Genomic DNA, 27,848 nt, shown 5'->3' on the forward strand with positions numbered 1-27,848 from the left:
TCAGAGCACAGATGTACATCATTTGATCAGCTGATACAGTGTAACACTGTCTGGATATAACTTAGGTGAAATAAAATTCGTATTTTATGGCAAGACAAGAAAAACTTAAGACACAAAAAATTTCCTCTGCCATTTGGCTGTCTCTCCCCACTGTGCATTGTGTATGATTCATTGCACAAACCTCCCCTTTGGCAGAAACACCTGCTCGACCATCAAGTGCAACATTCTCCCAGCATCAATAAGTTCAGTTCAGTTCAGTCGCTTAGTTGTGTCTGACTCTTTGCGACCCCATGGACTGCAGCATGCAAGGCCTCCCAGTCTATCACCAACTCCTAGAGTTTATTCAAACTCATGTCCATTGAGTCGGTGATGCCATCCAACCATTAATGTACTCATCAATACATCAGTAAGACAACTCCTCAAAGATGATATTCCTTCTTGACCTTATAGGGGTCACATGACCCACCACTTTGTACTTGCAGACCAGGATTATGTAAACTGTCAATAACACATTATTTGATGTACAGCCTTCTGTCTCAAAAAACTTATATAACTCTGCTTTGACCTCTAACAGGTAGAACAGTTCTCAGAGCTTTCTGAGATGTTCTTCCCTGGTTATAATCCTCAATTTGGTCCCAATAAAATCTTCGCTTTCTTTCTGATTAATTTTTCATTGACACTATTTAACCAATCTGTGTGTATGCTTAGCTGCTCAATTGTCTCCAGCTCTTTCTGACCCCATGGACTGTAGCCCTCCAGGGTCCTCTGTCCATGGGATTCTCCAGGCAAGAATACTGGGGTGGGTTGCCATTCCCTTCTCCAGGGGATCTTCCTGACCCAGGGATGGAACCTGTGTCTCCTGCATTGCAGACAGATTCTTTACTGTCTGAGCCACGAGGGAAGCCCAACCAATCCCTACTGATAGACAAAATATAATCTTTTGACATTATAATAGTGTTCTGATGAAATTCTCACAGTCCTTCATTATTTGTGAGATTTTCTCCTTTGGGTAACCCCTAGAAGAGAGAGTGCTGGGTCAGAGTATGCACAATAAACATTTTGATACATATTCCAAACCACTCTTTGGGAAGACTGTAGGTTTCCACTCTATCAAAAAAACACTCACTTCCTTTAACAGTTGATAATGATATGGGATTTCAGCAACAATGAAAAACATCAATAGTCTGGATCTCAGTTTTTTTTTTTTTTTCCCAATTGCATCTCAGTGTTTTTTGGAGGCACAACTCTTGTATTATTTTCTGTTTATCTTTATTTTTTTTTGGCTATGCCACGCAGCTTGGAGGATCTTAATTCCCCGACCACGGATCTAACCTGCAGTGCCTCCCGCAGTGGAAGTGCAGGGTCTTAACCACTGGACCACCAGGAAGTTCCTCTTGTATTATTTTTGAAGCTAAATGTCTCTTCATATATTTGACCCTTTACATGTCTCCTTTTCAAATTGCCTATTCATGTTGGATATGCTTTTTTTTTTTTTTTTAAAGGGAGGATCCTCTTTATTTGCTTTATTTTTTCTTAAAAGGGAGGCTGTTTTTAATCTTATTTTTTCAGAGAAATTAAATTTAAAGATATTAACCTTTTGTTACTCAGGTAGCAAATGTTTCTCTTAATTTGTTGATTGGAAGATTTTTACTATATAGAATTTTTTAAAAAATGCAATTAAAACTTTTATTTAATGAACTGAAGATTTTGTAATATGCTTGGCTTTCCCAAACTCACATTATAAAAAAATATTTGCTCCTATTTTACAAGTACTTTTATGGTTTTGTTATGTTTAAATCTTTGATTAAACTTATGGCCTAGACGCCCGGCTCTGGCGGCGCAGGCGCGGGAGACGCCCGGCTCCGGCACAACCGACCACGTGCAGAATCGTGGCTGAGATGAGCTACCCCACGCCCAGGGTTAGGGCGGTGGCCGAGAGGAGCTGTACCACATCCAAGACGTGGTGGCTGCTTGGGCACCGGAGGGCCGAGAGGAGCTGCTCCACATTCAAAGCAGGAGGGGCGGCCTTGAGGAGATACCCCTCGTCCAAGGTAAGGTACAGTGGCTGCACCTTGCTGGAGCAGCTGGGAAGAGATACTCCACGACCAAGTGGAATATAAGAATCCAGTGTTTTGGGGAGGAAGGAACAAGATGGCGGAGGGATAAGACAGCGAGACCACTCTCTCCCCCACAAATTCATCAAAAGAACATTTGAACACAGAGTAAAGTCCACAAAACAACTTCTGAATACTGGCAGAGGACATCAGGCACCCAGAAAAGCAGCCCATTGTCTTCAAAAGGAGAGGGAAGAAATCCAGCTCCACCCACCAGAACACCGACACATGCTTCCCTAACCAGGGAACCCGGACAAGTCACCCGTCCAACCCCACACACAGCGAAGAAACTACATAATAAAGAGAACTCCACAAACCGCAAGAAGAGGGAAAGGCCACCCCAAGCAAAGTGATATAAGCAAGATGAAGAGGCAGAGAAATACCCAGCAAGTAAAGGAACAAGATAATTGCCCACCAACACAAACAAAAGAAGAAGATATAGGGAATCTACCTGATAAAGAATTTCGAATTTTGATGGTGAAAATGATTCAAAATCTTGAAAGCAAAATGGAGTTACAGATAAATAACCTGGAGAAAAGGATTGAGAAGATGGAAGAAAGATTTAATAAGGACTTAGAAGAAATAAAAAAGAGTCAGTATACAATGAATAATGCAATAGATGAGATCAGAAACACTCTGGAGGGAACAAACAGTAGAATAACAGAGGCAGAAGACAGGATAAGCGAACTAGAAGATAGAATTGTAGAAATAAATGAAGCAGAGAGGAAAAAAGAAAAACGAATTAAAAGAAATGAGGACAATATTAGAGACCTCTGGGACAATGTTAAACGCTCCAACATTCGAATCATAGGAGTCCCAGAAGAAGAAGACAAAAAGAAAGACCATGAGAGAATACTTGAGGAAATAATATTTGAAAACTTCCCTAAAATAGGGAAAGAAATAATCACCCAAGTCCAAGAAACCCAGAGAGTCCCCAACAGGATAAACCCAAGGCGAAATACTCCAAGACACATATTAATCAAATTAACAAAGATCAAACACAAAGAACAAATATTAAAAGCAGCAAGGGAAAAGCAGCAAATAACACACAAGGGGATTCCCATAAGGATAACAGCTGATCTTTCAACAGAAACTCTTCAGGCCAGAAGGGAATGGCAAGACATACTTAAAGTGATGAAAGAAAATAACCTACAGCCCAGATTACTATACCCAGCAAGGATCTCATTCAAATATGAAGGAGAAATCAAAAGCTTTACAGACAAGCAAAAGCTGAGGGAATTCAGCATCACCAAACCAGCTCTCCAACAAATGCTAAAGGATCTTCTCTAGACAGGAAACACAGAAAGAGTGTATAAACTTGAACCCAAAGCAATAAAGAAAATGGCTACGGGATCATACTTATCAATAATTACCTTAAACGTAAATGGGTTGAATGCCCCAACCAAAAGACAAAGGCTGGCTGAATGGATACAAAAACAAAACCCCCATATATGCTGTCTACAAGAGACCCACCTCAAAACGAGGGACGCATACAGACTGAAAGTGAAGGGCTGGAAAAAGATATTCCATGAAAATAGAGACCAAAAGAAAGCAGGAGTAGCAATACTCATATCAGATAAAATAGACTTTAAAACAAAGGCTGTGAAAAGAGACAAAGAAGGAAACTACATAATGATCAAAGGATCAATCCAAGAAGAAGATATAACAATTATAAATATTTATGCACCCAACATAGGAGCACCGCAATATGTAAGACAATTACTATCAAGTATGAAAGGGGAAATTAACAATAACACAATAATAGTGGGAGATTTTAACACCCCACTTACATCTATGGATAGATCAACTAAACAGAAAATTAACAAGGAAACACAATCTTTAAATGATACAATAGACCAGTTAGACCTAATAGATATCTATAGGACATTTCACCCCAAAACAATGAATTTCACCTTTTTCTCAAGCGCACATGGAACCTTTTCCAGGATAGATCACATCCTGGGTCATAAATCTAGCCTAGGTAAATTCAAAAAAATTGAAATCATTCCAAGCATCTTTTCTGACCACAATGCAGTAAGATTAGATCTCAATTACAGGAGAATAACTATTAAAAATGCCAACATATGGAGACTGAACAACACGCTGCTGAAGAATGAACTAATCATAGAAGAAATCAAAAGAGACATCAAAACATGCATAGAAATGAATGAAAATGAAAACACAACAACCCAAAACCTCTGGGACACTGTAAAAGCAGTGCTAAGGGGGAAGTTCATAACAATACAGGCACACCTCAAGAAACAAGAAAAAAGTCTACTAAATAACCTAACTCTACATCTAAAGCAACTAGAAAAGGAAGAAATGAAGAACCCCAGGGTCAGTAGAAGGAAAGAAATCGTAAAAATTAGGGCAGAGATAAATGCAAAAGAAACAAAAGAGACCATAGCAAAAATCAACAAAGCCAAAAGCTGGTTCTTTGAGAAGGTAAATAAAATTGACAAGCCACTAGCCAGACTCATCAAGAAACAAAGGGAGAAGAACCAAATCAATAAAATTAGAAATGAAAATGGACAGATCTCAACTGACAACACAGAAATACAAAGGATTATTAGAGAATACTATCAGCAATTATATGGCAATAAAATGAATAACCTGGAAGAAATGGACAAATTCCTAGAAAAGTACAACTTTCCAAAACTGAACCAGGAAGAAATAGAAAATCTGAACAAATCCATCACAAGCACGGAAATTGAAACTGTAATCAAAAATCTCCCAGCAAACAAAAGCCCAGGTCCAGACGGCTTCACAGCTGAATTCTACCAAAAATTTAGAGAAGAGCTAACACCTATTCTACTCAAACTCTTCCAGAAAATAGCTGAGGAAGGGAAACTTCCAAACTCATTCTATGAGGCCACCATCACCCTAATCCCAAAACCTGGTAAAGACCCCACAAAAAAAGAAAACTACAGGCCAATATCACTGATGAACATAGATGCAAAAATCCTTAACAAAATTCTAGCAATCAGAATCCAACAACACATTAAGAAGATCATACATCATGACCAAGTGGGCTTTATCCCAGGAATGCAAGGATTCTTCAATATCCGCAAATCAATCAACGTAATACACCACATTAACAAACTGAAAAATAAAAATCATATGATTATCTCAATAGATGCAGAGAAAGCCTTCGACAAAATTCAACATCCATTTATGATAAAAACCCTCCAGAAAGTGGGAATAGAAGGGACATACCTCAACATAATAAAAGCTATATATGACAAACCCACAGCAAACATTATCCTCAATGGTGAAAAACTGAAAGCATTTCCCCTAAAGTCAGGAACAAGACAAGGGTGCCCACTCTCACCACTACTATTCAACATAGTTCTGGAAGTTTTGGCCACAGCAATCAGAGCAGAAAAAGACATAAAAGGAATACAAATTGGAAAAGAAGTAAAACTGTCACTGTTTGCAGATGACATGATCCTCTACACAGAAAACCCTAAAGACTCTACCAGAAAACTACTAGAGCTGATCAATGATTACAGTAAAGTTGCAGGATATAAAATCAACACACAGAAATCCCTTGCATTCCTATACACTAATAATGAGAAAATAGAAAGAGAAATTAAGGTAACTATTCCATTCACTGTTGCAACGAAAAGAATTAAATACTTAGGAATACTTAGGAATATAGGAAACAAAAGACTTGTACATAGAAAACTATAAAACACTAGTGAAAGTAATCAAAGAGGACACTAATAGATGGAGAAATAGACCGTGTTCGTGGATTGGAAGAATAAATATTGTAAAAATGAGTATACTACCCAAAGTAATTTATACATTCAATGCAATCCCTATTAAGCTACCAACAATATTTTTCACAGAACTAGAACAAATAATCTCACAATTTGTATGGAAATACAAAAAACCTCGAATAGCCAAAGCAATCTTGAGGAAGAAGAATGGAACTGGGGGAATTAACCTGCCAGACTTCAGGCTCTACTACAAAGCCACAGTCATCAAGACAGTATGGTACTGGCATAAAGACAGAAATATAGATCAATGGAACAAAATAGAAAGCCCAGAGATAAATCCACGCACCTATGGACACCTCATCTTTGACAAAGGAGGCAAGAATGTACAATGGAGAAAAGACAATCTCTTTAACAAGTGGTGCTGGGAAAACTGGTCAGCCACTTGTAAAAGAATGAAACTAGAACACTTCCTAACACCATACACCAAAATAAACTCAAAATGGATTAGAGAGCTAAATGTAAGACCAGAAACTATAAAACTCCTAGAGGAGAACGTAGGCAAAACTCTCTCCGACATAAATCACAGCAGGATCCTCCAAGACCCACCTCCCAGAATATTGGAAATAAAAGCAAAAATAAACGAATGGGACCTAATTAAAATCAAAAGCTTCTGCACAGCAAAGAAAACTCTAAGTAAGGTGAAAAGAAAGCCTTCAGAATGGGAGAAAATAATAGCAAATGAAGCAACTGATAAAGGATTAATCTCCAAAATATATAAGCAGCTCCTGCAGCTCAATTCCAGAAAAATAAATGACCCAATCAAAACATGGGCCAAAGAACTAAACAGACATTTCTCCAAAGAAGACATACAGATGGCTAACAAACACATGAAAAAATGCTCAACATCCCTCATAATCAGAGAAATGCAAATCAAAACCACAATGAGATACCATTTCACACCAGTCAGAATGGCTGCTATCCAAAAGTCTACATGCAATAAATGCTGGAGAGGGTGTGGAGAGAAGGGAACCCTCTTACACTGTTGGTGGGAATGCAAACTAGTACAGCCACTATGGAGAACAGTGTGGAGATTCCTCAAAAAACTGGAAATAGAACTGCCATATGATCCAGCAATCGCACTTCTGGGCATACACACCAAGGAAACCAGAATTGAAAGAGATAACATGTACTCCAATGTTCATCGCAGCACTGTTTATAATAGCCAGGACATGGAAGCAACCTAGATGTCCATCTGCAGACGAATGGATAAGAAAGCTTTGGTACATATACACAATGGAGTATTACTCAGCCATTAAAAAGAATGCATTTGAATCAGTTCTAATGAGGTGGATGAAACTGGAGCCTATTATACAGAGTGAAGTAAGACAGAAAGAAACGCACCAATACAGTATACTAACACATATATATGGAATTTAGAAAGATGGAAATATAACCCTGTATACGAGAGAGCAAAAGAGACACAGTTGTATGGAACAGTCTTTGGGACTTTGTGGGAGAGGGTGAGGGTGGGATGATTTGAGAGAATGACATTGAAAAAAAAAATAATAAAAATACAAGTATTTATCTTTCTCTCCACTCCTTCTAAGGGGTATCATTTGTAAGCAAGGCCTGATTATACGGCTATTTTATCTTAACCTCAAAGCTGTGATCTATTATATTGTATAACCAAAACTAATATAATATGTTGCATGTCAATTATACCTCAATAAAAAAGAGTGAAATTAAAAAAAAAAATAAAGTTATGGCCTGAAATATGTTTCCCCAGACTCATGTTGAAGCCATAACCCCTGAAAACATTAATAAAGGGGAATCTCCAGGCAAGAATACTAGAGTGGGTTGCCATGCCCTCCAGGGGATCTTCCTGACCCAGGGATTGAACTCGAGGCTCTTATGTCTCCTGCCCTGGCAGGCAGGTTCTTTACCAGCCTTATTAAAATGGAGCGAGGAAGCCAGAAGGGGCAGCTCTCAGGCAGAACTGTGCAAGTCAATTATAGGAAGCATTTCAGTTTCAAACACCAGCAGAAGAATCCTCAACAGAAAAGAATCATCGGTTACAAGCCCCAGCAGGAAAAGAGGTACATGGAGTCTCCTGCAAGAAATCCACTGCCCCAGCAACTTGGCCAATGAGAGACTACCATCACTCTGGACTCTCCGTTTTTGCCAACGGACTTTTATTCAGAAGCACCCCTCCCGCTTTCTCCTTTTTCTCAGTAAAATAACATTCCTCTCCTTTGTTTGCTGGACTTGCCCATAGTTTCTGCTGTAGCATGATCTTCCTGAATTGCAAGTCTCTGCTCTTTCCAAATAAATCCATCTTTGCTGGTAAAATAGCTGGCTTTTATTTTTAAGGTCAATACTCCCAGTCTAACTGTAGTTGGAGACAGGGCCTCCATGGAGATAGCTGGCTCTCAGTATTCATGGATTTTGTATCAGTGGATTCAACCAGCAACAAACTGAAAATGTTTGGGGGAAAAAAAGAAAAACAGAAAGTTCCAAAAAGCAAAACCTGAATTTGCTGCACACCAGGAGAAGGAAATGGCAACCTACTCCAGTGTTCTTGCCTGGAGAATCGCAGGGACAGGGGAGCCTGGTGGGCTTCCATCTATGGGGTCACACAGAGTTGGACACGACTGAAGTGACTTAGCAGCAGCAGCAGCAGCAGACAAATATGGAGTTCCCTGGTGAATCAGCAATAAGGAATCTGCCTGCAATGTGGGAGACCTGGGTTTGATCCCTGAGTCAGGAAGATCCCCTGGAGGAGGGCATGGCAACTTACTCCAGTACTCATGTCTGGAGAACCCCAGGGACAGAGGAGCCTGGCGGGCTACAGTCCATAGGGCTGCACAGAGCGACTAAGCAGCAGCAGCAACAGACAAATACAATCCATCTGATACTTATCTGGATAAAACCAGTGGTATGCAACTTTATTTTCAAAAGGGTTAGCAATTTCTAGCAACATTAATAATCTGTTCTCTACTGAGCTGAGATGCCATCTAGATTGTACTTCAAATTCCCAATACACTTGGGTCTATTTAGGGACTTCTTAGTTTTTTTCTGTTGATCTATTCCTAAAGGAATATTATAAATTTTTAAGTACTACAGTTTTATGATAAACTTGTAGGAATACTCTACATATGTTGTATTCAGTCACTAAGTCGTGTCTAGCTCTTTGTGACCCGTGGACTGCAGCACGCCAGACTTTCCTGTCCTTCACTAACTCTCACTCAGAGTTTGTCCAAACTCATGCCCCTTGAGTTGGTGACACCAGCCATCCGTCTCACACTATGTTGCCCCCTCCTCCTCCTGCCCTCAATCCTTCCTAGCATCAGGGCCCTTTCCAACGAGTCGGCTCTTTGATCAGGTGGCCAAAGTATTGGAGCTTCAGCATCAGTCCTTCCAATGAATATTCAGGCTTGATTTTCTTTAGGATTGACTGGTTTGAGCTTCTTGCTGTCCAAGGGACTCCCAAGAGTCTTCTTCGGCACCACAACTCGAAAGCATCATTTCTTTGACACTCAACCTTCTTTATGGTCCAACTTTCACATCCGTCTGTGATTACTAGTAAAAACATAGTTTTGATTATACAAACCTTTGTTGGCAAAGTGATGTCTCTGCTTTTTAACAACACTGTCTAGGTTTGTCATAACTTTTCTTCCAAAGAGCAAACATCTTTTAATTTCATGGCTATAGTCATTGTCTGCAGTGATTTTGGAGCCCAAGAAAATAAAATCTGCCACTGTTTCCATTTTTTCCCCCATCCATTTGCCATGAGTGATGGGACTGGATGCCATGATCTTAGTTCTTTGAATGTTAAGTGTTAAGCCAGCTTTTTCACTCTCCTCTTTCACCTTCATCAAGAGGGTCTTTAGTTCCTCTTCACTTTCTGCCATAAGGGTGGTATCATCTGCATATCTGAGGTTATTGATATTTTTCCCAGCTCTTCCTCCTCAATATATATACTTCTTTTTAAAAAAATTTTTTTTCTGGATATTCTCACACATTTATCTATCTAACTGAAATTAGAATTAAGTTTGCTTTCTTCAAAAACAGTGATAGAATTACTTTCTTTCTCAAGCTCAATAATATTCTGCTGGGTAGATATACAGACATATCACGTTAATTGTGCTTCACTTTTTAGCACTTCATAGATATCGCATGTTTATTATTAATAATTGAAGATTTGTGACAACCAAGCACTGTCAGACGATGATTAGCAATTTTAGCAATAAAGTGCTTTTAAATTTAAATTTATGTAACATTTTTTAGACACAATGACATTATTATACACTTAACAGACAGCAGTATAGTGTAACCATAATTTTCATATGCACCAGGAGGCAACCCACTCCAGTGTTCTTGCCTGGAGAATCCCAGGGACAGGGGAGCCTGGTGGGCTGCTGTCTGTGGGATCGCACAGAGTCGGACACGACTGAAGCGACTCAGCAGCAGCAGCAGGAAACCAAAACATTTCTGTAACTCACTTTGCTGCTTTCCTGCAGTGGCCTTTTAATCAAACCCGTAATATCTCCAAGGTCTGCCTGTGTACAGTTTGTTTATCCATTAATCTACTGATGGACACTTAGGTTGCTTCCACCTCATAGAGTTTCTGAATAATGCTGCTATGAACTGGGTGTACAAACTCCTCTCAAAGAGCCTGATTTCAGTTCTCTGGGATGCATACTAAGAACTGTTGACATATCCTATGAGTAGTTCTTTAAGAAAGCTTTTTGGAGGAACCGCCGTACTGTTTCTCATAAAGACCGCACCATTTACATTGTTGGCAATTGTGCCCCAAGGTTCCAGTGTGTTGCTTCCTGACGGGTGTGAAGTGGTGAAAAATGTTTTAACACCAGTGCTGATATTTCAGTTTCATCTCTCCTGTGATACGAGCGGGAGCCCAAAGATACAACTGGATGGACTCCACCGAAGGCTTATAGAGAGGAGACTCTCAAGCTGGTGGAAAAAGGCTTCAGTAACTTGAAAAAACAAATCAAGAATGACTAGATGTTTGGCTGTCAGCAGTGACTGGTGCAGTCAAAAGGGATACTGAGGTCAAGTGGACCTCAGCTATTGTCTCACCAATGAACATGGGGCTTTTGATGTCCTAAAGAGCTCTTCACTGGGCTGGGAGCAGACTCTTCAGAGGGCTAACCTTGCAAGTCCAGCTCCTCTAAGAGGCTGGGCTTTCAGCTGAAGGACCCTTTCCCAGAAGATGGGTGGGGCAGGTGACCCTGGAGTGGTCCTGGCAGCTCAGCACAGTTAGAAACCTCACACAGCAAGAGTGGACATCTGCCCCAAAGTAGAACCTTCCTTTCATGAAAAAGTGAAGTGTTTGTCATTTAGTCATGTCCGACTCTTTGTGACCTGATGGACTGTAGTCTCCCCAGGCACCTCTGTCTGTGGATTTCTCCAGGCAAGAATACTGGAGTGGGTTGACATTCTCTTCTCCTCCAGGGGATCTTCTGACCCAAGGACTGAACCCAGGTCTCCTGCAATGAAGGCGGATTCTTTACCATCTGAGCCACCAGGGAAGCCCTTTCGATGTTCTGAAGAGTTCTTCACTGAGCCAGGCACAAGCTCGTCGGAAGGCTAACCTTTCAAGTCCAGCTCCTCTAAGAGGCTGGGCTTTCAGCTGAAGGACCCTTTCCCAGAAGATGGGTGGGGCAGGTGACCCTGGAGTGGTCCTGGCAGCTCAGCAGAAAGTTAGAAACCTCACTAGGCAAGAGTGGACATCTGCCCCAAAGTAGGACCTTCGTTTCTCCACCCTGATCCCAAATGCATGCTGGCAGCTGTTGTTTCATTTGTGATGTCTGAGCCAGCGTAGTTGCACTTTCCTGTGCCTTTTGGTAGGAATGAAGTCGATGACACGTGGCTGGCCTCACCTGACCCTGATTCTCTGCTACTGATCTGGGCTGTTCTAAGCCAGTCCATCCCTCGGTGTGACTCGCTATGACCCACGGAGTGAGTGGGATTCCAAGACAGGATGACACTCAGCCCCTGCTTGAAGAAGCTCCTGATCTACTGGCAATTTCCCCAGAAACTTTCTTACAGTCCTAACATTAATAAATATCACCATGATGTATACTGGTATCTTCTTTCATGAAATTCAATTGTGTAAAATGAAGTAATTTTGCAAAAGAAAAGATGTGTTTGTATTATATTTAACTTTCTTGCCTAACTGAGAATATATTGATATTGCCTGTGGGCTTCCCATTGGCGTGAGTGGTAAAGAATCCACCTGCCAGTGCAGGAAACACAAGAGATTTGGGTTGGATCCCTGGGTTGGGAAGATCCACTGGAGAAGGAAATGGCAACTCATTCCAGTATTCTTGCCTGGAGAATCCCAGGGACAGAGAAGCCTGATGGGTTACAGTCCGTGGGGTCACGGAGTTGGACATGACTGAACACTTGCATTGCCTAGGACATACATGACCACTTGGCTGGGTAGCAAATTCTTTGCAGAATTTTAGAATTTTTATAGAATTTTAGGTTGCCATCTTCTCAACTGAGATGCAGTGTTGTCCAGGCTGATATTTTTGCCCTTTCTAGGGGGATACCATAGTTTGATGATGATCCAGGATCTGGGTTGGTATCCCCCATTCATCACGTAACAACTATGGGCCTAGGTTTTCCTGTCTGAGGACTGGGGTACCAGTAGCACCCACACCCGAAGTCAGTGTGAAGATTCAAGCATCTGACACAGGTTAAGTCAGGTGTATTTGTCCTAAATAATAGCTTCCCCTGTCAGTACATTTGATGGACCCATTCAAGATTAAGTAACCTCCGCTGTGGGCTTCCCTGGTGGTTCAGATGGTAAAGAATCTGCCTGCCATGCAGGAGACCCAGATTTTTGATCCCTGGGTAGGGAAGATCCCCTGGAGAAGGGAATGGCTACCCACTCCAGTATTCTTGCCTGGAGAATTCCATGGACGGAGAAGCCTAGTGGGCTAGAGTCAACGGGGTCGCCAAGAGTTGGACACGGCTTAGTGACTAACACTTTCACTTTCAACCTCAGCTGTGGGTGTATTTCAGGGTTGATTATTTTCTGTTACATTCTTTTCTGGAATATAATGAGCTGTCTGGATCTGCACATTTCAATATTCCTTTTAATATTCTTTCCTCAGGAGTATTTTCTGTTTCATCTGGTCTCTCTGCCAGGAACATCAGCATTCAGTATTGAAATGTTGCTGTCAGTCTTCATTTCTGTCATCCTCTAACTGCGTTGATCTGTGTCTTTTTTTCTTCTTTTGCTTACTGTGAGAGTTTCTTAAGTCTGTTCTCTATGTCATTAATTTTGATTTTCTGTAGCATGTATTATACTTTTTGCCCCTTATTTTATTTTTTTATTGAAGTATAGTTGATTTATAATGTTGTGTTAGTTTCAGGTGTCCAGCAAAGTAATTCAGTTATACATACAATTATATCTGTTTTTCAGATTCTTTTCCCTTATAGGTTATTACAAAATACTGAGTAGAGCTCCCTGTGCTATACAGTAGGTCCCTGTTGGTTATCTAGTTTACAGAGAGTGATGTCTCTCTCTGTTAATCCCAAACTCTTAATTTATCCCTCTCCTGCTCCTTTCATAACCACAAGTTTGTTTTCCATGTCTATGGGCCTATAGGTTTATTTGCATCATTTTTTTAAGATCCCACAAATAAGCAAGACTACAATTTGCAAAGATACATGCACCCCAATGTTCACTGCGGCCCTATTTAAAATAGCCAAGACATGAAAATAACCCAAGTGCCCATCAATAGACAACTGGGCTTAAGAAGATGTGATCTATGTATGCACGTGTGAGATGGAATATTACTCAAAAGAACGAGAGATTGCCATCTGCAGCAACGTGAATGGACTTGGAGAATAACACACTAAGTCAGGAAGGGAAAGACAAATACCGTTTATATGTGGAATCTACAAAATAATACAGCCTTCCCTTGTGGCTCAGCTGGTAAGAATCCGCCTGCAGTGTAGAGACCTGGGTTCAATCCCTGGGTTGGGAAGATCCCCTGGAGAAGGGAGGACTACCCACTCCAGAATTCTGGTCTGGAGAATTCTATGGACTGCATAGTCCACAGGGTCGCAAAGAGTTGGGCATGACTGAGTGACTTTCACTTTCACAAAATAATACAAATGACTTTATATACAAAAAAAATACAAATGACTCTATATGCAAAACAGAAACAGACTCACAGAGAAAACAAACTCATAGTTACCAAAGGGGAAAAGGGTTCGGTGGGGGGGAATTAATTAGGAGTATGGGATTAACAGATACACACTACTGTACATAAAACAGATAACAGGGATTTACTGTGCAGCACAAGGAACGACATTCAGTATCTTGTAATAACCACAATGGAAAACAGTCTGACATGTATACACAGAATGGAATCAGCTTGCTATACACCTGAAAACACAATACTGTAAATCAACCCTACTTCAACTGAAAAATAGAAGAAGTCATGCTGAAAAAATGGAAAGAATGGAAATGCCCAAGAATAGGGGACCAGTTAAATAACTGCACATCAGATGATAAAAATATTAAAGGTGTACATTTTAGGAGAGCATTTACTGACCTGGATAAATAATCACAGTATACTGGTCAATGATAAATCAAACTGCAAAAAGTAATAAACTGATGAACTAAAATTTACATTTTAAGGCAAGATCAGTTCAGTCAGTTCAGTCGCTCAGTCGTGTCCGACTCTCTGCGACCCCATGACTCACAGCACGCCAGGCCTCCCTGTCCATCACCAACTCCCGGAGTTCACTCAAACTCATGTCCATCGAGTCAGTGATGCCATCCAGCCATCTCATTCTCTGTTGTCCCCGTCTCCTCCTGCCCCCAATCCCTCCCAGCATCAGACTCTTTTCCAGTGAGTCAACTCGTCCCATGAGGTGGTCAAGTATTGGAGTTTCAGCTTTAGCATCAGTCCTTCCAGTGAACACCCAGGACTGATCTCCTTTAGGATGGACTGGTTGGATCTTGCAGTCCAAGGTACTCTCAAGAGTTTTCTCCAGCACCACAGTTCAAAGGCAAGATAAGATAAATCAAACACAAAATTCTTTCTCTCTCTCTCTGGGCCTCCTCCCTCCCTAATGTGCAGTGTGCATTTGTGTTACACATTAACCAGGGCACCTCAAAGATGGGAACGCTTGCTCAGCTGTAAAGAGCATTTTCCCCCGCTTCTTCTGATGCTAGGAATATTACTTCTTAAAAGAATAGCGTTCTTTTACAGCGCTGTAGGGACCTGCTGCTCCCTTTCTACCTGTTTTCCGGGACTCTCTAACCTTGGTTTAACTCTATGTAAAATATCAGTATGTCATTTTGATGTACGATCCTTGTCTTGAAAATGCACGTGGCTGTACCTTCTACTTTTAATGGGGAGACAGTGCTCAGAGCTTCTGAAAGTCTGTCTCCTAGGTTATCAGCCTCAGTTGGCTCAAATAAAGTTTCCTTTTCTCTTAACTTGACTGTTAATTGAACTTTTGTCAACAAAATGTACATTATAACCACAATTTTATAAGAAAACTAGGTATATTGGTAATGTAAAGTAATTAGCCTCCAATTAAAATAAATAAATTGAAAAAAAAAGAAAACTAGGTATAGTTTATAAGGTAAACAGCTAGATGGAAAAACATGAAAATGTAGTGGCTACAGATTAAATTTTCTTTATACTTTTCTATATTTTCCAAAATTTTCTAAAATAAGTGCTATTTGCATGAACAGAAAAATTGTATTATTTTCAAAATAAGATTTAATGCCCCTAGATACAGACACCCACTTTCTCACATTCTCATTTCTCCCTTTTTCCTTGAGGAGCCTTAAGTATGCTTCAGGGTGTGTCTAATTTTCTATCACTCATTTATGGTTTGCAGGAAAGTTCTAAATGGAATAAGCATTGCATATGCAACCTCTATCTTGAACACCCATAAATTCAGTTTTTGGGTCTTTGTATTTCCTAAAACTAAAATGGTTTTTGATCATGTAGCTGCTTTTCCTTTAAGCATCAAACAAGAAAATCTCCAAGACCAAAAGTAAATGGGAGTAAGTCTTTCTCTAAAGCTATTCCCCTTTTCCAAACTGTTTTCACCAAGTTTTTCATACCTGAGATGGAGAAGGATTGTGAACACTTGCTGCTATTTCTTGCGATAGACTCCCGCTTCTTTTATGTCAGTGCTTTCAGCACTGATTTCCCTACTGCTGCGTGTCTTTGGGTAGCTTTTTAGCCCACTCGTCTCCTGCCACTCTTCGTGACCTGCCCTACTTTTCTCAGTAGTCTATAGAAGGGCGGCTGATGGGGACTTCCCTGGTGGTCAGGCAGTTAAGAATCTGCCTGTCAACCAGGGGACACAGGTTCGATCCCTGGTCTGGGAAGATCCCACGAGCCGTGGGGCAACTAAGCCCATGCACCACAAGTGGAGAAGCCACTGCAATGAGAAGCCCACGCGCCACAAAGAGGAGTAGCTCCCACTCTCCGCAACTAGAGAAAGTCTGCACGCAGCCACGACGACCCAGCACAGCCAACAACAAATAAACAAAATCGGAAAAAGAAAGGAGGCTCATGGAGAACAGGGTTATCTGTCAACAATCAGCAAATCAAGCCTACGCTGACAAAATTAATTTCAGCCTAAAGGCAACCCTTTTGGGGGCTGTGAGCACAAACATAGCTGTTTATCTACTGAAGGTGCGTGAGAGAGCTGGGCCTAGCGCTGCGTGGCAAATGTCAGCTCCCTGATCCCTGGCTGAGAGCTACTAGTTCACTGAGGGTGTCCACCCTTCCTCAGGGTCTGCCAGGATGGTCCATGGGGTTGGCCCAGTGGCAGGAGAGTCAGGGCGCCCTGAGCGGTGCCCAGTGGAGCAGGAGCTCCCAGCAGCCTTCCTGGGGCCTGGGGCCTGGCCTGCTCAGGGCCTCTGCGTCTCCTCCAGGGTACGATGACTTCTCTGGAGCTGAAGTCTTCTCTCGGGCTGGACTGGTTGGCTCTGGAGACCATTTTCTTCACATAAGCCTCTTCTACTTTGCTTAGCTCATATCTGCCTTCATTTCTCAACAAATTTTCCCTATTTGGTGATCCATGCCATGTATGTGCTTACCCGGCAGAATTTTATATTGCTTGTGCCTCCAGTGGGTGACAGTAAGAATCAGGTTATGGGTGTTCTTTTCCAAGGGACCAAAACATTTTCCAAGCCATCTTTACATGCTCTTTATTTTTTTTAGGATCCTGAGTATTATCTTCTAAGCTTTCTGTTTTGGGGGAAGCCATACATGTTGAATCTTCGCTTTACTTACAATGAATGAAGTACATATGGATTTTTAAAAATTATTATTATTTAAAAAATTTTATTGGAGTATAGGTGGCTCAGACAGTAAAGAACCTGCCTGCAATGCAGGAGACCTGGGTACAATCCCTGGGTCAGGAAGATCCTCTGGGGAAGGGCATGGCAAGCCACTCCAGTATTCTTGCCTGGAGAATCCCATGGACAGAGGAGCCTGGCGGGCTACAGTCCATGGGGTCGTGAAGAGTCAGACATGACTGAGTGGCTAAGCACAGCACATAGCTGATTTACAATGTGTTAGCGTCAGGGGTACAGCAAAGTGAATCAGTTGTATATACACATACATCCACTCTTTTTCAGATTCTTTTCCCATACAGGTCATTACAGAGTACTGAAAAGAGTTCCCTGTGCTACACAGTACGTCCTTGTTAGTTATCTTTTTTTTTTTTTTTAATATTTTTGAGTGGTTACTATCTGCTAGGCACTTTCCTTTGTTTTTATTTTATTTGTTTTGGCTGTGCCCCAGGGCATGTGGGATCTTAGTTCCCCAACCAGGGATCAAACCCATGCCCTCTGCATTGGAAGCACGGAGTCTTAACCACTGGACCGCGCCAGGGGGACCCTAGTTACCTATTTTATATGCAGTAGTGTGTATACGTCAAAGTAGCTGATACAGGTTCTCAAGGTGGAACACCCAGCTCTGCTGGGAAATGGCCTGGATAGCTTGGAAGTGGGATGTAGGAGAGTCACCCGAATGCTGGGGGAGACGGCTGAGTTGGGGGAGGCAGTTAATAAACATTAAAGGAACGAAGGTAGTGTAAGTTGCTTTTGGCAAGAAAGAGCTATCTCCAGGGGGCCCCTTTGTCTTATCCTTAGTCTTAAACCAGGCACCCCCATGCTCCACTCATCTCAGGCCCTGGCACATTTTTCAAATCTTTTCATCACACAATATCTTGCCCAACTTGTGGGTTCTCTCCATAGGTCAAAGAAGTAAAACAGAAATGAAACGTTAAGTAATGAACCAGTGACCAGATCTCTTCCCTAGCCTCCCCTTCAGGAATCTCAAGAAGAAAGTGTGTGAACCAGACAGTATCAGGGAAAGTCACAAGGAATCAACAGGCCTGCATGCGAGCCTGCACGCAGTGGGGGCGGCTCTGACCCCCGTCTCAGGGCTTCACCAAGATGACTTCCCCTGTTTCCCCTCAAAAACGTTCATGGCCTACCTAGCAGAATCCTCAGAGGTGGTTTCTAGGTGACACCAAGTCCCCCATCTCCCCAGACCGCCAGCATTCTGATAAAAGCAGTTTTTTCCTACCAACACTTGTCTCTCTCTCCAATGTTGATTTCTGAGTGGTGATCAGCTGGATCTGATTTGGTAACAGCAGGGAGGTTTAAGAAGGATGTTGAGGGTGAGTGTGGGGAGGGTCTCTGTAACATGTGGGGTGTGCGGGCTGGCTGGGGGCTACATGGTGAAACCTTCGTTCGACGTCCCACAAAATCTGCAATAAAGCCTACTACAGTCTGCTGCACAGTGCTTTTGTGCAGATGATGTCTGCGGAGACAGACAGGACCTGAAGATCTTAGTGGATGTTCCTACATTTTACCTCCACGAACTGCGCAAACCTCTCTTGAGTTCACACTGATACTTTTTCCTACCTTTGCAACCCGAATAACTGCATAATGCAGTATTTTCCCCCTTCTCTCCCCTTTACTTCCCTGAGCTGCAAACATCATCCTTTCCTTCCTTTTCCCATGAGACACTCTTCCAAGCAGAGCAAACTATGAAGCCTGGAGGCGGGCTCTGCAGTTGGCGACACACTGTGTGAGCCGTGGGGCTCATCCCTGGTTTCCCGCCCGATGTGTGTCCTTCCCGGGCTGTCCGCTGGGTGCTTTTCCCAGAGCTGGCTCTGGGGGACTCATCGCTGCGAGTATTTTTCCCACAGGCCTCCAGCTGCTTCCCCTTGTTCATCCCTCTCCGGGCTCTGTGGCTGGCACGGCACACAGGGGAACGCCTGGTGTTCCCTCACTGCATGAGGTCAGAGAGTTCTAGAAACTGCTCCTCTCCTCCTCCCACACAGCTTCCCTCTGTCATTTGCCCCCAGGATCCTTTTTTCCTTCTTCATTTCCTGTGATGAACTCTCACCCACCCTAGAGAGGCCACTTCTTTTACCTGGTGACACCCTTCCAATTTCCTCCCTCCCCAAGGCACCTATTGGCTTCCCTGCTGGCTTAGTGGTAAAGAATCTGCCTGCCTAATGCAGGAGATGTGGGTTCAATCCCTGGATGGGGAAGATCCCCAGAGAACAAAATGGCAACCCACGCCAGTATTCTTGCCTGGAAAATCTCATGGACAGAGGAGCCTGGCAGGCTACAGTCCATGCAGTTGCAAAAAGTCAGACATGACTTAGCGACTGAACAACAAGGCACTTATCATGGTCAATTTGGGGTATCCTTGATGGATTCTCTTTCCACATTCTGTTTGTTGTTTGGCTAATTGATATCAATATACATATTTTTTCCCCCAAGTTGCATCAAGTAGTTTTTTCCCCAAAGCCCTCCTGTGCACTGAAGCAAGGGGTGTCTAGTGCTTAAAAATCCAGTGTGAGCTTAACACTCATTAGAATGGCTATTTTTTTTGAAAAAGGAAAATAAGTGTTGGCGAGGATGTGGAGCAACTGGAACCCCTGTGCATTGCTGGGGATGAAAGTGAAAAGTGTTAGTCACTCAGTCATGTCTGACTCTTTGTGACCCTATGGGCTACAGCTCACCAGGCAAGTCTGTCCATGGAATTCTCCAGGCAAGAAAACTGGAATGGGTATCCTTTCCTTTCTCCAGGGGAGTCTTCCTGACCCAGGAGTGCGGTTGAGGTGGATATAAAAAGGTATGGCTATCATGGAAACCAACATCGTGGTTCCTCAAAAAGCTGAACACAGAATTACTCTATGACCCAGCAATGCCACTTCTGGCTATATACAGGAAAGAACTGAAAGCACTGACCCAAATGCATTCCATGTTCATAGCAGCATTGTTGACAAAAGACAAAAGGTGGAAACAACTCAAACGTCCATCAGCACACGAATAAGTAAATAAAATATGGTAGATACATGTAATGAAATACTATTCAGCCTTACAAAGGAATGAAATTCAGACACAGGCACACTGGACAAAACTTGAAGGCAGATGCCAAGTGAAATACGCCATACACAAAATACAAATAAATGCTGTATGATTCCACTTGTAGGAATGAAGTACCCTGAACAGCCAAATTCACAGAGACATAAAGTAGAAGAGAGGTTTCCAGGGGCTGTGGGGGCAGGGGACGGGGAGTGAGAGTTTAATGGGTGGAGTTTCTGTTTGGGATAACAAAAAGGTTCCAGAAATGGATGACCGCACGATGTTGTGGATGTACATGATGTTATTGAATTACACACTTAAAAACGGTAAAAATGGCACATTATATGTTATGTGTATCTAGTCACAATTTAAAAAAATTGACGTTTGGGGTTGTGTGAGCACAAACAAAACCCACATGCGCCTGTGCAGCTCTGGCTGGGTGGGATGTAGTTCCTGGGGCCACCTCTGTCCTCAGGCAGCCCCGGATCATTTCTTCAGGGATCAAGCTCTGCCAGCTCAGAACCAGACGTGTCACGGGCCCTGTAATCACCATGGAGCTGCAGGGCGCCAGGAGGCCTCTCGCGAGATCAAGGAGCTGCAGTTCCACAACCAGAACTGCAAGAACGGGACCGCCTGGCCCGTGACACCACCGCCCTGTGACCTCCCCTCCTTCTCTGGGATTCTGACATATCCTGCAGTGACTCCTGAAGAGCCCTTCCTCATGAGGACATGCACTCCACCATGGCTCCCAGGGTGCTGATGGTCAGGAGTGAGGATCTGTTACCATGGAGAGCATCTTCCTTGAAAAACCACAACTCCCCACTTTGGCAATGGCTTCTGCTGCCCCCTGGCCTCTGACAATGTTATCGACTGCTCTTAGGTCATCCCACGGCCCTGGCTGAGCACTAGCTGTTTTTATGACCTGTTCCTGTGCACACAGCTGCCTTCCCAGCACAAGAACTGGCTTCTCTGTCAAGTCTGAGTTCTCCCAATGAGCCATGGTCAGCTCATACTAGCCTTCCCTCCGCACCCGTGTCACTTCGCAACCAACCCCCAGCTCATGGCTCCAGGAAGTCTTCTCTGAGCAATGTGATGGGAACATTCCATTCGTTTTTCTAGCCCAGGACAGTGCCAAGGGCAGAGCGGGTGCTCAGGGATCTTTGTCCAATGAGTGCATCCCCTCACATCCTAGTCCTCTCAGCAAAAGTCTGTCCTGTCTTTGAACCACTAGCACCTGCAATGCTCATCCTTAGACCCATTTCTACACCACTGGGCTCCTCCTCTTTCAGAACTGTTTCTTTTCTTGCTCCCTCCTCTAGCCTAGGGATTAAAGATGTTTTCTTTGTAGCTGGCATCAGTATGTGCAGATATAGCCAGTCCGCTTAGACCAATGTGTATCATCCCCGACTCCCTTCTTGCTGCATATACATCGTGTCACTTACTGGGCACGTCGCTGCCTCCTTGGATAGCTGGTACCCGAAGGTCCCTGGGGAGCGGGACAGATGGAGGCCGACTGATGGAGCTCGTGTTATCTCGTTATAGCTCTGGGCAGTCGGAGCCTTGGGGAGGGACTGCTTGCTCCACCAACAGAGGGCATTAGGGGTCAACCACTGCCCCATGGATTCCGTCCTATTTGGGTGAGAGCCCTGAGTTTATGTCCCCACAGGGCACAGACACACTGGACTGGTGGTTTCTGCTGTCAGATGCCCGATGCACTTCCAGCTCCATTCGAGTCAATGACCCTAACTAAGCTGCATCTCAGGGCCACTCGCTCTGCCTGGCCTCCTGCTCCCTTTGAAGTGGCATCTGGGGAAGAGTTGGGGAAGAGCTGGCTTCATTCCCCCAGCGTGAAGACATCTCCGCTCCTCAGTGAAGTGAGCATGGTGGGAGGAGGCGGGCACCCTCCTTCCCTTTCCCCCAAGGAGCAGCTGACAAACGCGTACATGATTCGACGCGGCACTTCCCACAGCACCCCTGTCAAAATACCTGATGTTGTCTCATCTCCGAGTCGCTGGACCAGGCAGGAAAACTGTGATGGATTGCACGGTTCAACTCCCTCTCTCGCTTACGGTCACGACAACTGAGTTAAGAGAGCTGAGATGAACATGCCCTATTTTAGGTGACTGCTTAGGGAACTCACGCACACTGTGTATTTGCATCCCCTGGTTCCTCGGGCACGCTTGGAACTCTGGAGCAAACACTCATCTGTAAATGTTACAGCTGCCAGTGTCGGCTGGATACTCTATGGGGTGACTCTCATGCAGCTGCTTTGGACACGGGGGGACTGTCGTGAGCTGCGTGCTGGTCAGAGGGCAGGTGGGCCTGTGACGCTTACCTTCACCCTGTCCATGCAGGCTTCCATCTTCAGCTGCTCCACAGCTTTCCGGGCTTGGGAGATGCTGGCGGTGCTGTTATTGGACATGCCTTCTTTCATTCTGCTGCCCCTGGAACAACCAAAGCTAAGGAGGTTGGAAGAGTTGCTTGCCTGAAGGTAGAGCCCCCCTCAACTTTCTCCCCCTCCCATCCTCTGCAGCGTCTCTATCCAGGTTGGGGAGCCACGGGAGCAGACCCTCCTGGGATCAGAGGATCATCTGAGTGATGGGAGCAAGACATGGGTTTCCGGGGCCACCCGTCATCCGCTCCCTCTCCCCGGGGCTGAGGAAGCCTGACAACAGAAGCCCGTGTCTTGCTCCCATCCTTACACCCCACAGCCATAAGGAATACCTTGACACTTGTTCAGTGACTTGTTAGTAATAAATCATCTCCATACACATTTGTTTTCTTTGGCTGCATGGCATAGGGGATCTTCGTTCCCTGACCAGGGATTGAATCTGTGCCCCCTGCAGTGGAAGCGCAGAGTCTGAACCACCAGACCACCAGGAAGTCCACCACTGTCATACACATTCGTTCACTCGTTCCTCCAGCATCTCTAAAAGTTGGCAAAACAGACTAAGTTTTGCTTTGCACATCAAGGAAGAGCAAAACTCAGAGAAATGAAGCCAAGAGCCAAACGTCCCACAGCCAAGCCAAAACCTGTTGGTCTAGGACCCAAACACAAAATGTTGACGCCTAGCTCAGGGCTCTTTGCTCTCACAGAGCGCCCCCCAGCTGTTCATAGTGCAAAGCACAAGTTTCCCCTGGGAGAGCTTGCTTTATCATTCATTATGAGTGAGTGAGTGATTGCTTAGTTGTGTCCGACTCTTTGCGACCCCATGACTGTAGCCCACCAGGCTCCTCCGTCCATGGGATTCTCCAGGCAAGAATACTGGAGTGGGTTGCCATTTCCTTCTCCAGGGAATCTTCCCAACCCAGGGAATCGAAGCCAGGTCTGCCGCATTGCAGGCGGACGCTTTAACCTCTGAGCCACCAGAGAAGCCCCATCATTTAATTTGCTATTATTCCAAAAAGTTTATATTGCTTTTAAATAAGAACACACACACACACACACCCCCCCTCTATCCCCTATCCCAAGCACGAAAGACCCCTGTGATGCTAACTGTTCTGCAGGAAAGCACATGCCATAGGTGACTGCTGGCCGTTTAATGAGAAACTGCTTGGAGACCTATGCGGTCAGGCCTGAGGGCTGGGGTGGGTCTCACAGGCGACAGTGGTTTTGTGTAGTGCCCAGGGAGGTGTGAGGGGGCTGGGCCGGTCCCGGGGTGTACAGACCACAGTCTGGGTTTCCTCATTCAAGCAATGACTCTCTGGCCCAGATGAGGCCTGACATCAACTTCATCTAGTCCCAGACAATGTTTGAAAAATAAAACTTGCCTGTTGTGATATGTGGCAGCCACCAAAGTCAGAGTTGACAGGGGTGTATTCCTCTCTTGCTTGTGAACTTTTATTCAACAAGAAGAGAAGGAGAAGCAGAAGGAGCTGGTTTCGGAGAAGCAGAAGGGCTTTTGAAACTCAGGGGAGCAGCTGCCGACCCCCTACTCTACAGAGATGTGTGTGCATTTCTGCATGCCTGTTTAGGGCTGTGTCCCTGCCTGTGCCCACGAGCCTGACGGGCATACTCTGCCGGCCTGTGTGTGCAGCGGTCCCCCTGTGGATGTTTGTGTTTATACATCGCTGTGTCCACACAAAAGAAGGGAGAAGATGCAGGCCAGTTCCGAGCCTCCCCAGCCCAACTGACAAGAGAAAAGGGACCCTGAAATCATTGCCTTCAGGCCCTGATCCTCCTGCCCCATTTCTGAATCCATCCTTCTCTTTCCTCATCACCAGCCTGGAGCTTTCAAAAGTTAGGGGACTTGGGGGTGGCAGGGACCCGGGGGGCTGGTTAGAGGAAGCTGAGACCAGGACCAGCAGGAGTGAAGAAACGAAGAAGCAGGGGAGGGCACAGGAGGAGGAGGGGGCTCTGTTCTGTGTGTGCGTGTCTGGGTATGAGGGTGTGCAAGTGAGTGGGGTGTGTAAGTGTGTGCAGGTGAGTGGGGTGAGTGCGTGCAGGTGAGTGGAGTGTGTGAGTGTGTGCAGGTGAGTGGGTGTGGATGTGAGGGTATACAGATGTACGGGTGGGGGGTGTGAGTGTGCTCACAGGTGTGTGAGTGTGTGTGGTCGGGCATCTTTCTCCTCGGGCACACGGATACACTCACACAGACAGCTTGCCTGGGGAGGTTCTGGCGGCCACACTTGGTGGTCTGTAATTGGTGAACTCAAGAGCCGGGGGCAGGGCAGCACACGATGCTTCAGTCCCCACTGCTGCTGATCTGACCTGACTCAGGACAGTCTTTACAGTTTCTGGATGAGTGGATGTCAGCGTGCCTTTTCAGCCATCCTCCCTAACGTGACTTATCTCCACAGACCCTTGTGAAGTGTTGGCTGGCAGAGCTCTGCAGTCTATCTCTCCGGGAAATCTCTGAAAGACAGCTACGGCCTTTGACCTGAAGGGACTGAGCAGCTTACACTGCAGGGGGCGGGGGGGGCGGGCGGTGGTGTTGGTTGATCCCCCCTCACCATCCCCTTTGTCATAGCAAGTAGCTGGCCAAGGATGCTAGCCTGAGTAATATCTCTGTTCCTAGGTGGGAAAGGACACAGCTCGATTTCCAAGCCAAGGCCAGCAACCCATGGAGATGGTGTGTATCTCCTGCTGCTCCCCCATCACCGCTCACACGGGGGATAATGGGAAATGAGGGCTGACATAGCCTTCACAAGGGCCTGACATCTGGCTGAGAATGCAGTGATGACGTGAGGACTTGGCCGCAGATCGAGGATCCTGACAGCCAGTCTCACCCCAGGCCCACACGCGCCCTGCTGGCAGCGGCCCCTGCCCTCCTCACCTGCTGAGAGATGGCACAGTGGCAGGCCTGGGCTGGGGACCAGCGGACGGCAGGAGCAGCTGACAGTTGTCAGACGAGAGGCTGCGTCAGGGCCCTGCTGCGCGCGTGCCTGGAAGCACAACCAGAGGTGGGTCGCCAATGCGGCAGGAGCCAGCTGATCCCGACAGCCCAGCCCTCGAAGTCCTGTCCTCGGGCCAGCAGCTGTCTCTCCTGGAGCAGGCCACAGGGGAGACGGTGAGCTAAGGGTGGGAAGAGAAGCCCCCGAGATGACAAAGAGCACAAGGGAACATCCGGAGGCCACAGACCACCAGGGGCCCCCCAACCCCACTCGTTGCCCCGCTCCAGCCAGACCTCTACCAAGCAGAAACAGTGTATATTTTCTTAAATTACAGGAGACCTGGGTTCAATCCCTGGGTCGGGAAGATCCCCTGGAGAAGGAAATGGCAACCCACTCCAGTACTGTCGCCTGGAAAATTCCATGGACAGAGGTGCCTGGTAAGCTATAGTCAATGGGATCGCAAAGAGTCGTACACAACTGAGCAACTTCACTTCACTTCCCTCCTCTGGGGCTTCCCATGGTGGCTCAGATGGCAAAAAACCTTCCTGCAGGAGACTTGGCTTTGATCCCTGGGTCAGGAAGATCTGCTGGAGAAGGGAATGGCTGCCCACTCCAGTATTCTTGCCTGGAGAATCCCCATGGACAGAGGAACCTGGCGGGCTACAGTCCATGGGGTCACAGAGTTGGACATGACTGAGTGACTAACACACACCCCCTCCTCCAGAAAGGACGACTCTGGGACAATGGATCCCCCTCCCCCAGAACTCCCAGCACCCTGCCCTGCAGCGTCCATCTCCTGGGATCCCAGTGTTGTTGCTGCTCAGTTGTATCTGACTCTTTGTGACCACATGGGCTGCAGCACGTCAGGCTTCCCCATCCTTCACTATCTCCTGGAATTTGCTCAAACTCATGCCCATTGAGTTGGTGATATCATCCAACCATCTCATTCTCTGTCACCCCCTTCTCCTCCTGCCCTCAATCTTTCTCAGCATCAGGATCTTTTCTAGTGAGTTGGCTCTTGACATCATCAGGTGGCCAAAGTATTGGAGCTTCGGCATCAGTTCTTCCAATGAAAATTCAGGGTTGATTTCCTTTCAGTTTAGTTCAGTCGCTCAGTCATGTCCGACTCTTTGGGACCCATGGACTGCAGCATGCCAGGCTTCCCTGTCCATCACCAACTTCTGGAGCTTGCTCAAACTCATGTCGATCAAGTCGGTGATGCCATCCAAATATCTCATCCTCTGTCGATCCCTTCTCCTTCTACATTCAATCTTTTCCAGCATCAGGGTCTTTCTAATGAGTCGGTTCTTCGCAGCAGGTGGCCAAAGTATTAGAGCTTCAGCTTCAGCATCAGTCCTTCCAATGACTATTTAGAACTGATTTCCTTTAGGATTGACTGGTTTGATCTCCTTGCAGTCCAAGGGACTCTCAAGAGTCTTCTCCAACACCACAGTTCAAAAGCATCAATTCTTCAGTGCTCAGCTTTATGATCCAACTCTCACATCCATACTTGCTGCTGCTAAGTCACTTCAGTCATGTCCGGCTCTGTGTGACCCCATAGATGGAAGCCCACCAGGCTCCCCCGTCCCTGGGATTCTCCAGGCAAGAACACTGGAGTGGGTTGCCATTTCCTTCTCCAATGTGTGAAAGTGAAGTCACTCAGTCGTGTCCGACCCTTAGCGACCCCATGGACTGCAGCCTACCAGGCTCCTCCATCCATGGGATTTTCTAGGCAAGAGTACTGGAGTGGCTTGCCATTGCCTTCTCCGACATCCATACTTAACTACTGCAAAAACTATACCTTTGACTATACAGACATTTGTTGGCATAGTAATGTCTCTGCTTTTTAATATGATGTCTAGGTTGTTCATAGCTTTTCTTCCAAGGAGCAAGAGTCTTTGCATTTCATGGCTGCACTCACCATCTGCAGTGATTTTGGAGCCCAAGAAAATAAAGTCTCTCACTGTTTCCACTGTTTCCCCATCTATTTGCCATGAAGTGATGGGACCAGATGCCATGATCTTGGTTTGTTTGAATGTTGACTTTTCAGCCAGCTTTTACAGTCTCCTCTTTCACTTTCATCAGAGATCCTAAAGGAAATCCCAGAAACAAAGCCAGACTAGACTGACAATGCTGCTTACTCCCCAGGCTGGAGGGGCCTCCAAATGTGTTTCGGTTTGAGGCGTTTGGCCATTTGTGGGCTTCACAGACACCCATGCCTTCTGTTTCCAAGGCGATTGTTTCTTCCTGTCACAGTAATTTGTT

The 27,848-nt window shown here is 45.1% G+C and overlaps 1 protein-coding gene across 2 annotated transcripts in view; it reads right to left on the reverse strand.

Annotated features, from left to right (window-relative positions):
- Positions 1-27,848, reverse strand: part of GNG4 (G protein subunit gamma 4) — a 69,921-nt gene that overhangs the window by 12,908 nt on the left and 29,165 nt on the right. The window contains exons 2-3 of one of the 2 annotated variants that reach the window (XM_055424270.2): positions 25,526-25,634; positions 22,585-22,693 (exon numbers count right to left, since the gene is read on the reverse strand). In XM_055424270.2, coding sequence (XP_055280245.2) covers positions 22,585-22,683 — 99 coding nt within the window. In that variant the 5' untranslated portion in view covers positions 22,684-22,693; positions 25,526-25,634. Of the gene's footprint in view, positions 1-22,584; positions 22,758-25,525; positions 25,635-27,848 lie in introns of those variants that run through there. The other variant, XM_088842461.1, reaches the window with a different exon arrangement.

Source organism: Moschus berezovskii, chromosome 12 (genome assembly GCF_049115385.1).
Source record: "Moschus berezovskii isolate FMDL1 chromosome 12, NW_MosBer_1.0, whole genome shotgun sequence".
NCBI classification, from domain to species: Eukaryota; Metazoa; Chordata; class Mammalia; order Artiodactyla; family Moschidae; genus Moschus; species Moschus berezovskii.